Source organism: Cuculus canorus, chromosome 9 (assembly GCF_017976375.1).
Source record: "Cuculus canorus isolate bCucCan1 chromosome 9, bCucCan1.pri, whole genome shotgun sequence".
NCBI classification, from domain to species: domain Eukaryota; kingdom Metazoa; phylum Chordata; class Aves; order Cuculiformes; family Cuculidae; genus Cuculus; species Cuculus canorus.
The window spans coordinates 14,819,110-14,830,675 of NC_071409.1; the positions used below are offsets into that span (position 1 = coordinate 14,819,110).

General features: G+C 39.5%; 1 protein-coding gene across 14 annotated transcripts in view; it reads left to right on the forward strand.

The window, feature by feature from the left end:
• Positions 1-11,566, forward strand: part of LRCH3 (leucine rich repeats and calponin homology domain containing 3) — a 65,197-nt gene that overhangs the window by 49,734 nt on the left and 3,897 nt on the right. For 7 of the 14 annotated variants that reach the window (XM_054074725.1, XM_054074728.1, XM_054074733.1 and 4 more), the window contains 6 exons: positions 684-732; positions 1,208-1,321; positions 1,965-2,083; positions 3,612-3,749; positions 6,034-6,111; positions 8,318-11,564. In XM_054074725.1, coding sequence (XP_053930700.1) covers positions 684-732; positions 1,208-1,321; positions 1,965-2,083; positions 3,612-3,749; positions 6,034-6,111; positions 8,318-8,518 — 699 coding nt within the window. In that variant the 3' untranslated portion in view covers positions 8,519-11,564. Of the gene's footprint in view, positions 1-683; positions 733-1,207; positions 1,322-1,964; positions 2,084-3,611; positions 3,750-6,033; positions 6,112-8,317; positions 11,565-11,566 lie in introns of those variants that run through there. The other 7 variants (XM_054074730.1, XM_054074735.1, XM_054074738.1 and 4 more) reach the window with 3 other exon arrangements.

Consider the following 11,566-nt stretch of genomic DNA (forward strand, 5'->3'; position numbering starts at 1 on the left):
GTAACCAGTCTGTGCTCCAAGGGGTTTTTGGTTGTCTATGACGTTGCTTTTTCTGTACAAGATGATTTAGTCTTGACCAAGTTGAGTTCATCAAAAATACTTTTGTAATCTTTGCCAGCTTGCTTTTGAATACAGATATCTTATGTTTCTTTCTCTTCTGTGGAAACTGCTACACTGAAAGCATTCATCACAAGAAATCATCAGTCTGTGTCAGGACTGTAATAGAACCGCAGTGTCTTTCACTGGGGAGAGTGATGTTCAGTAAGTAGCAGTTTTGCATTAGCAGGGTGTCAGAGGTGTATCCCTATTGGTGCTGCTGTGATGCAAGCTCTGCATGTTGTTTAATTATCTGGTTTTCAGTGTCCTCTTTGCAAATAACACTTGGAAATTTTTGGTTGGAAGGCAGAATAAATGAAGATCTGTCACTGCAGTCAGTGCTGTTTCATCATTCTTTTCCCCCAGAAAAAAAAAATTGTGTCATTTCTGCAAAAGAAAAGACTTCGTTACTTTCTGCAGAGATGAGACTTGGGGAACAGTCTACTGTGTCTTTCCACATTCCTGCTTTCTTTTCTGAAACACATTTAGATGGATGGAGCATTTTTTTTAAAATACAGCAAAGTGAAATGTCGTCACAGCTTTTCCAGATTAGGACCATTTACCCTCTTCTGCTTTTTTGTCCACAGAGTGATGACAGACCTACCATCTCCTCCGGCTCACCTACTGCTCAGACAGGTAACAGGAAAAGGAAGAACAGTTTGTGAAAAACAAGTTCAAAATGCCTGCTTACTTATTTGTACTTTGAAGAGAAGAGAGCGTATGTTCTAGAAGAATCTACTCAGGATATTTGGGTCTCCTTAGAAACACATGAGGGAAGAGAACAAGGATGAAGCGTGTCCTCAGGCAGAGCGTGGGTTTTGGGTGGTTTAGGCCTTTATACAGGCTGTGGCACACAGATGCATTCAGCAACAGTCAGAACAGTTGTTGGAACTGGTATGTGGAATGTGCTTTGCATGCAGGCATCCTTGGAAGTGTGTTTTCCTGCTCTGTGCTTTTATCATGCATGGCTGTAATTTATTTTGTCATTATTATATTAAAATTTTTGTTTTGTTCATTTTAATTACCACATTGCTGAACCCATTTCCTATTTAAACTCTAACCATTTCCTTCTTCCTCTTATCCTTTCCTGTGCCTTTCCACATTTGTTTAGTCCACCTTTCCCCTCCATATCCTGGCCATGCAGCCCCACCTTCCTATAGAAACCCTTCCCAGCGACCTGAGAGTTTCCTTTTCCGAGCAGCTGTCAGGGGTGAAGCAAACAAAGGTAGGTTATATGGCACAGAAATTAGCAAGTTTTGCTCTGTTATATTAACATCTGCATTACTTAAGGTTTGCACTGTTCTGTTACTTCAGGTCATTATCATCAAACTACTTTTAGAGTTCCATTTGTAGACAAATGGCATTAAATAGTTTGTGAATAAGCAATTTTTATATTTAGAGCTGTCAAATATTCTTTTGTCATATTTGTGTAAATGTGGCTAAATTGGTCTGTGCTAAAAAGATACCAAGGAAATGCCATAAAAAACTGCCATAAAAAATGCCATGGGTGGAGGCAGCTTCTTAAATTTTGCATTGTACAGTTGCACATAACAGAATTGCAATTTGTGTAGAAGGACTGAACTATTTCAAGACATTTCATCTGGCAAGACTTTGTCCTCTTTTTGTGATTGATTATTAGCCAACAGAAAGAGCAGAATCTAAAGAGAAAGGCAAATGTGTTATAGAACAGCTCCTTTAGATTAGTAGGTCATTAGTTTGATTAATAATCAAATGAAAGAAACAGATTTGTGGAAAGGAATGCATTGTACGCATTCCAGAACCTTGTGTATGCATGTGTTATACAGCAGTGAAGGGCAATCGGCCAAACCAAGCTTAGTGATTTTCATTCCTTTATGCTACTTTTTTAGCTGTTACTCCATCTTCTCCCCGTGCCTTGTCCCCCGCTAATGATTCTGTGGACCCTAGAGTGAGACAAAACTCCAAACAGCGAGAGGAGGAGCTGGAGCTGATAGAGCAGCTCCGTAAGGTAAGTGCTGCCAGCAGCCAGTGTGCAAGCAGCTTAGTAAATGCATCATGCTAAATCTGTCCTTTTGTTTTGGACCGATTTCTGAATCAATATGGTGAACAGTTGACCAAATTTAAATGTCATTGTACAGTCTGAGTGTTTCTTTCAGGTGGTGCAGTAGTGTTCACTGTGGGTTTCGTGGTGGATAAAGTCAGCTTCAAATTCCGTAAAATATACTGTGCTGATTCTTGCTTCTGAGTGTCCAGCAGAGTGACTCTGCTTTTAATTCTTTCTTCTTTATCAGCCTTCACACTTGTAAGGAACTCCCTGGAAAGCTGCCTTACTGCATTTTTAACCTTTTTTTTTTAAACTCCTCTTTGCTGTAAAGCCCACAGAGGAGCAGATGGAACGCAGACTACTGCCAGTCATGGTAACAGCATGATTGGTTTCCTTGTGTGCTTGGGATCCATCTATTGGTTATAGTCTTATCCTTAGTTAAGTGCAGAACACTTGAGATACAAATATTCCTTATGGTTGTGCTCTTTGCCTGGTCAGGGCCACACGCTCCTGGTTTGTGCCTGGATACAATGACAATACACATGAATATTGAAAATGTCACATGGCATTAAGGTACCGCTGTGCTTTGCCTGATGCTTGTTTCTGCAGAGTAGGAAGGGATCCCTTCGGATGCAGTAATTAATTGTTAGTGCTTTCTCAAGAAATAGGAATTCCTACTTGTTAAAGCTGATTTGAAAAGCCATCCCAGATGGACAGAAAGAGTTCCTTTTCTGTGTAAATTTTAAACTAAAGATAATCACCTTTCCCTAAACGAGAAAGTTATTATGTAACTTAATAAAGCAAAGCAAAGCTTGGTACTGTTTGCAGAGCCTCTCTTTTCTCAGAATGCTCTGTATGTACTCTTGTCTCTTGTTCTGCTTCCCAAGTAAGTGTAAATCTTGTTTAATACTTTTAAAAAAAAAATAGATACATCATAATAACTCAGTGAAATTCACAGAGCATTTGAAATAGGATTAAAAGCCCAAACTGAAAATTTTATTCATTCCCTTATACAAATGGTAACTACCTTGTTTCTTTAAAACTGTTTATGCCAAGTAGTTCGGGTTTTTCTTTACAGTGGAAAATACTACCATGACTTTTGGTAACTGTGTTGTGCTCCAGCCCACAGACAATTATTTTCACTTCCCTTGGCAGAACTGTTCTCTGAGAACAAGTAGGATTAGCAGTACTGTTCTTGGACCCCCTTTTCCATTATTTTTTAATAATGGTTGTATTCGTCCCCTGTGCTGTACAATAAAAACTGTTTGTTCATTGTTGAACTTTACTGCTCCCAGATTGTGGTCAGCTCTGGGCCACAGTAGTGCACAGAGCTCTCCTTGCTGTTACTCAGAAAGCTGTTTAGAAATGTCATGAGGATGGACAGAGTCTTGTAACGGAACCACTTCTGCCTCCTATAAAACGTTGTACAGAGGGAAGCAGTTGGAGAAAACCAGCTCTTACTTTTTGTGTGTCCGTGTTCATTTTTCTGCAGAATATTGAATCACGGTTGAAAGTGTCGTTGCCCAGTGATCTTGGAGCAGCTCTCACCGATGGGGTTGTTCTGTGCCATTTAGCTAATCATGTGCGACCCCGATCTGTTCCCAGCATTCATGTCCCCTCACCTGCTGTTGTAAGTATGTAATAATGACAGGATTTTATAGGGATCCAGAATAACATTCAACAATGTTCTGTGATCCAGACAAATGCTAAATTCAGCATTCTTCTCTGTGAACGTACATGACAAAAAATAGCCATTTGTTCTGTCTAAAAATGGTGTATAGCTTGATTAAAAAAATATATTTGGATTTGTTTCGTTTAAATGAAGTTACTTTAAGCACAGATTTTAGGAAGATGTTAACATTTTCAAGTCCTATTAACTCGAAAACTGGTGAGTTAAGAGACGGTTCAGTGAGAAAGCTGAAGTAGGATATTTCAACAGATCAAGAGGTCCAAGAAGTTCAGGGAAACAGTAGCAAAAATACAACATTCTCCACCACGTTTAGGATTCCACTACACAAGACGGTGAAGACAGCCACAGAAGCCAAGTTGGTTCTTGGGTTCACTTCACAGCTCTACAAATTCCTCTGCTTAGGAAGTTCAGCAGCTTCTTGGAGAACAGCATCTCCTAGGACAAAACAAATCCAGTCATGTCTTTGTGGTAACAGCAAAGAAAGGTGTTGTATCTGGGAACCACTGAGAGCAAGGAAGGAAGCGCACAGCAAAGTCTGAAAATTTCTGAAGTTGTTTTTCTTACTCTAACAGCAGTGTTTCTGGAAAGCAATGCAGATAATGTGTTTCTGCGTACATTATTGTGTAACATATAGGGAATGCAGAGAATCAGAGAAAGGTCAACAACTATGAAATAGTGACAGATTATTTACCTGATCTATATTGGTAGAAGTTGGAAAGTTTGGTGACAATATTGAGGGTCAGTTACTTAAAAGTATTACGGGGCGGGGGCAGATTGCTTGTTACACACTTTTGAATTATGTGAATAAGGAAAAAAAACATGAAGATAGTTCATGGAGCTGTTGAAACATGCGTGTAGTGTTTGTTTTTCCTTATTTTGGAGTCAGTCTTTGTGTTGGCTGGAATCTGCACTCACACTTACAGGGCTGCCTAATATATCATTGTGGTTCCTCTCTCTTGGACTTAATGTCAACAAGCAGATATCTCATTATTTGGAGAACGATTAAACTGGATGCATCAACACTTCAGACAGATTGTGGAGTCATTAAGAAAAAAGGCATGCAGCCACTATTCAGAAGACTTGAGTCATTGAGAGTATCCCTTAAGTGGCCTGATCTTATGTGCTGCTGAATATTCTGTGTGAGGAATTAAATCATGACTTTGTCATATAAATCCCAAGAAAGAGGCAGCCTTTAGCTACAGTGCTCCAGGAGCAGAAGAGGCATCATGTCATTCCTCAGTCACAATGTGATCTTTGTATTCCCTTCATCCTTCAGGGGAAGAAGTCAGCACTAGCCTTTAATATGCTTTCTCGGTAGAGAAATGCGGCACATTGAGGAGACAGAGCAGAAACCCCTCAACTTAAGGAAAAATATTGAACTCACAGAGACTGCTCTCTGCTGCTATGTAGACTGTGGGTCACCTCTTTAAAGGAGTAGGAAGCTTGTGTCCCTTTAACCAGAAAAGAATAAGCTTCAAGAATAGAAAAAAGACATAGCCTGTGCCGTAGTTTTGTCTATGTAGAGGTGTGAAAGCCAACTGCAGGAAAAAGCTAGCTTGAAAAAATGTCAGTGAAGGCAATTCAAACAGCTGCATCAGACACATCTACAAGAGGCTTACAGGCAACAAGCTTCAAATCCAGTTCTCTCCTATTATTTTCTGATTTCATCTAGCCTTCATTTTTTTATCTCTTTGTTAATTGAAATATGGTTTGATATTTATGTATTTTTTTATTATAGTAGTCCAGCAAAGGCTTCAGATTGCTTCCTGTCATGAAATTGCTCTGAAATCACAGCATGTGTGTTTCATTCAAAATATATTTTTAATATTGTCAAAGTGTAGTCACTAAAACGTTAGCCAGTTTTAACTAACACCGTATACAGAAACATTGCACAGCTTAGAAGTGTATTTTTTAAAAAAGAAAAAACAACCATCCAGCATTCATCAATTAGCTCTTCATAAAATAGCTTTGAAATTTGGGCTTGCTTTTCTAAAGAAGGGCAAACTACAACAGAGCCTGCTTTGAATTAGAGAAGCTGCTGTCAGCGTGGTAGATTTTTGACTGAGAGTTTTATTTAAATAAAAATAAAGAAATAAATAATATTAATATTATATAATATTAATATATAATATACATATAATATATAATATATAATATTAAATAAATAATCTTTTAGAATTCTGCCAGTGAAGAACACTGAATGCTTACCTCCTGTTCTTTACAGCCTAAACTTACAATGGCAAAATGCAGGCGAAATGTGGAGAATTTTTTGGAAGCTTGCAGAAGGATTGGAGTGCCTCAGGTATGTATTTCTGCTATCCTCTTATATTGTTTCAGGTGCAATTTTGTATGCTTCACAAAGTAGAATCTTTGAAACATTTGGTGAAAACAAAACGATTAAAACTTCAGAAGGTTTAAATATAAGCTATTTTTTGCAGTAGGCAGACTTATCTTGCATTGTCTTCCAGAGTAAAATGAAGTCAGCTACAGTTTATGAGAGGTGTCTGATTCACTTACTGTTGTGCTTCAAATTCATAATAGCCGATGCAGCTAGAGTCTGCCTTTAGAATTGCAAGGTGTTTCTATAAGAACAATTACATTTTTTCAAGATTAGATATTTGACAGCTTAAACGTGGGATGATATTTGGCCTGTGTTATTTTTATCATAGAGCTTTTCATGTTCCTTCAGAATAATTCTCTTACATGAACATCTCTACTGTCTCACCAAAAAGCTGCAGTGTTATTGGCCTTTCTCTCGTGGTAGCTATCTTTGTGTAGATCCAAAGTCTTTTGTTATGTACCAGTGGTAGAAGTCTATCTTCTGGTATTCCTTATCCTATTCTGAAACTTGGAAGAGCTAGGAGATGGAAACATATAAATCGTCCATCTGAGTCCGGTCATGCTGTTTTATACTGTCCTGTCCTTTCCACTTTTTCTTATTCAGCAGCTGTCTCAGTACAAATAGTTTTGATATGTCATATTTTTCTTAATTTTTCTTCTAATGCATTAGTTGGTTTGATTTCTTGTGCTACTAAGGCTTAGTGTTTCTGTTGTAGATGCCATTTTCTTTCTTTCATATATATTAAAAAGGGAAGGCAGACCTAGTGACTCATTTCCCAGCTATTTCTAAAAGCGCTGTTCTTGAGTCAATCCTGCAGTATTTTCTGGTATTTTCAGATAGCCTCACTGGCAGACATTTGAGCCACTGGGATTTCAGGACAGCATATTTATTTAGCTGCCTGGCAGTTTTACATGATTCAGTGGTGAATCTCATTGGAAAGTGGGAGGGAGTTGTAAGTAATCATTAGTGCTTTGAGATCCTGCGCTCTTTTGCTCCCCTGAGAAACTCCAGACTTTTGCTCCCAGCAGAACTGCACAATATAAAATTGTCTGGGGCAAAATTGTTCAGTTCCACCCCAGCTGTCCTATTTGTAACTCCCTCATATATGAAGATGTATTTTTTATGGGATTGCAGTACAGGGCAGATGGTTGAAATGATCCAAATTTAAAAACAAACAAAACAACCACTGGAGAAAAAGGCGCCTGAACACCCAGTCTGCTACACCTGCTCTCTATCAGAACCCTTCTGGTTTCTTCGTGTTTCTTGCTTTAACTGGAAAGAGTTGAAGGGGAGTGTCTCAGGGGAAATGTACTGAAATACCCCCACCACTGAGATTTGAACCTAAGATGTCTGTGCGCAAGAGGGGCCTGGCAGCCTGATGTACTTTTCTTGAAAAGATGCCTGCAGGTATTTCCTTTTGTATAAATTCTAATTACAAAATAAAAGACTTTCTGAAAGTATGAATCTACCTAGAAATATCTTCTAAGAGGACAGCTGCCTTTAGGATATGCTCATTACAGACACCACAGGGGAGCAGCTGTTTCTGTAGGACTTTGCTAGGTAAAGCTCTTGCATCAAAAGAAACTGACAACTGAACAGATTGACATATGCATCTAGATTGCACTGGTTTACAGTAGTTACCTCTGTGAGGGGGAAGGAAAAGTATACACATTGGGAGTAGTTACAGAACTCTTCAACTTTAATTAGTAGTAGATATTTCTGTAGGATATGGCATTCAAGCATCAGTTACCCCTAAATAGACCCTTGTCCTACAGTTTTCATTAACTAGGTACATGTGGAGACTTAGTTTTGGTGACTGTTCAGCGCTAACAGCTTCCCAGAAACCTGTAGCCTCTTCATTTGCCCTGGGGAGAAGTGGTTTTCACTAAGGTGTGTGTAAACTACTATGTTTTTAACAAAGACTGTTAGAAGTTTAAGTTGTACAGATAATGGGCACCTCATTGAATGCTAAATATTTGCATTGAGTGAGTTCTTTGCAATGGGAGTCTTGCAGATTCCTTTGTGAGAACTAACCAGTTGTGATGCGCTTCTCCAACGTGTAGGTTATATCTGAGATGACTGACTGCTTTGCAGATGTTGCTATGGCTAACTGACTGACCTTTTTTTTTCTGTCTGTTTTCCCTTCCTGCTCACACACTCTGGACAGGACAATCTTTGTTCCCCTTCTGACATTCTTCAGCTAAACCTCAGCGTTAAAAGAACAGTTGAGACTCTTCTTTCCCTGGGGACAGATTCAGAAGAATCCAGTCTTGTCTCCCTTTCCATTCAGCTCTGGGGCTTTGTGGTGTTTTACTGTACTCTAATGCTAACGCTCTGTATGTTCTATCGCTGGGTCTTTTTTCTTTAGCTGAGGATAGTGTTGCTGCTTCCTCCCTCCATCACTCCGGTGCTCAGGAAAGGATTTTGGTTTTTGTCAAGACTGTGCATATGAAGCACTTTCTTTCCCACTGACGGGACAGAAGTGACAAGTACAATGTGCAAACACACTGGTGCACCGACACAACCATCTGTGAATCAATTCACTTTTGCATTTGCTGTGTGACATTTAGCAGATATAATACTTGTACAGAGGAGGAAGTGCTGTCCATGGGCTAGAGCGAGGGACTGAGGTGTGGACACGTGAGTGCATGATACAGTCTGCTGACGAACAATGTAGTACTGGGAAAACAAACAGCCTTGTCAGTTTGTGCCTCAGTTTCCCTATCTGAATAATGGGAATTGCACTCACGTTGGTAAATTGATTGGGGATTATCTGATGAAAAATGTTAAAGAATGCAGAGTATTTTTTTTCCAACATCAGTGTTCTTGATGAGATCTCACAGTCTTAGGAGACATGGGCTGGTAAGTTTTGTCCACAGGACTTTGCAACTGATCTATATTTTGTTACCCTCAGCCCCTTATCCGGCTTCTCAGAGCATTTGATTTCTCATGTTTGTATGATCTGGTGTATTTGAGTCAGGATTTTTAAAATAACTATCAGTGAACCCTGACCTACTTGAGCTTCTTAACAGGTCAAACAGGAAATTTTCAGAGAAATTGAGCTTTTCAACGGCTTTGAGAGAAAAGTTTTCTAGCACCAAAGGAAAAATCTTTAAGATTCTATCAGGTGCCACAGAGCAGCGTAGCATATCTGGATAAACTGGATAAAACTTTACAAAAACTTCTTGAGTTGCCACATGATTGTGGGCACCCCAACCCATGCATGGTCCATGGTTATTCTCTTCTTCCACTTACCCAGTTGTTTTCAGAAACATTTGTACTGTACAGTTGCAGAAATATAAGTCCCAACTCTATAATGTTTTACAAAGCTCAGGTAGTCTTCCACAAAGCTTTCCTCCTCCCAGGAAAAGCATCCTGGTGTGTTAATGCTTTAATGTCTCAGGGACACCTCAGAACTTCAGGGCACTCCCAATGGGATGTGCAAAAGTCCATGTCTCCTCAGAGTGTAGATCAGTTCTGGAACACTGCCCAGAGGCCAGGGACAGGTAAGTGTTCAGTAAAAGGGTTGTTCCAAACATCAGTTCAGTGAATTTGCTGGATCTGAAAATACAGCAAATGGCTGGTAAGCCTGGTGGAAGTGGTGATAGCATTCCGACATTAATCTGGCAACGACTCTGAGGCACAGTTTAAGATACACAGGAGTTCAGTTGCAGATATGGCCACTACCAGTAAGACTGGGTTCTGTGTACATGCATCTCACAAGCTCTTGTAACATAAAGTGAGTATTCAACAAAGGAGCAAGGAGAGGAGTTGATGCCCTCTGTCCAAATGGCACAAAGTATTCTGTCCAAGCAAAACATTTTTGAGGAAAGAAGGGACCTTTGACAGGGGGACGTTGTTTTATTTTTAAATAAGCTATTTTTGCTGGTTACTGGTATGAACTAAAATGAACTCGGTTCCTATGTTTCTTAACTTCTTCTAATGAACACTGTGATAAAAGCTGCAAGGGGTTTTACACTAACAGTGCCTTCCAGTTTTTAAGTTTTGTTTGTCATGGTTGTGGTATGGAGTCATTCCAAAGCTTTCCTCCTTATCTATTTGCATACATAACAAAAAAGATAAGGCATATTTGCTCAAGTTTACAAGTATTTTCTCAAAAAGCAGATTTTTTTTCAAAATAACATAAATCTGCTGGAAGAAAAATGTATTTCAGCCTGATCATATGGCTTTACTGTGAGAATATCAGTCTGGGTTTGTTTTCTCTCTGCTCTGAGCTTTGCGGGAGGAGTGTTGCCTGCCACTGTTTATGCCGAAGGATTTCTTTAACATCAAAAAGTGGAGAAATGCAGGTTCCTGTGAAAATGACATGTGAAAAATCATCTTTGTAGTTCTATAGGAAGGACACACTTTGGTTATTTTCTAGAGATGCAGAGAACTGTTGGGCATGTATCCTGGCTGTTGTGGAGTGAGGACAGCCAGGATGTGCCAAGGACTTATGTAGGATGAGGCTTTAAATCCTTCTTAGACTGAGAATAGCACAATTATTAATAAACAGTTTGAAACCTCTTTTTGCATTTTGCGTATTACTCTTATTCCTTAGAATGACTCTGGAGGTAACCTGCTAAGCAGGTGTGCTTTGGGGCTCACACCTAACATAGGATGGAGATTTGTCTGTAAATACACTGGTGATTTCTCATTGCCTTGAACAGGAGAAATGGCACGTTCTGCATTTCTTGTCAAGGTTGTTTCAGTCATACATAAAAGCAAGTCTTTTTTTTTTTTTCTTCCATAAGGCTTCTGCTTTTTTGTGCCTTCTGAGGAATTTCGGTATTGATTGAGATCACTACATGCATGTGGATAGGACTTCAGACAGATAGTCAGCATGTCTCATGAGATGAGAAGTGCTTTTCAGTGTAACATTTCCTCTCAGACTTGAATAGTGTTTCCACAGCCCATACTGGGTATTTCATTCTCTGCTTTAAAGCAGATCTTTCCTCGCATTTGGTAGCTGGACAGACTTGCTATGTGAGTGCTGCCTCAAAAAGGCAGTTGTGTTTTGGAAAGGGGTCCTTTCCTGCTCTGTGGTATAGACGGTTCACCATGTTGAAGCTAAGCTTTCTGCCTCCTCGAGTTCCATTTACTTTTGGTTTCATAAACTGCTGCCATTTCAGCGTGGGCAGAAGTAGGGGACTTCCCCACTTCTCCCAGCATCCTTTTTTGGATTCTTACTTGTACAATTTTCTAATAAACAAACTCAAGGACCACCCCAGGGCCGCCTTCTTTCAGTAGCCATGTTCACGGTTTGTTAGTCACAAGCAGAGAATTCATTTCATACTTCGTGTGTGTGTGCTGCCTGTCCATAACATTTCATATTTCAGTCACCTTTTGCTTAATTTTTTTTCTTTTCAGTTGAGTGTTTTTCATCCGTTTTGTTTTTGTCTTTGTTTTGTTCCCC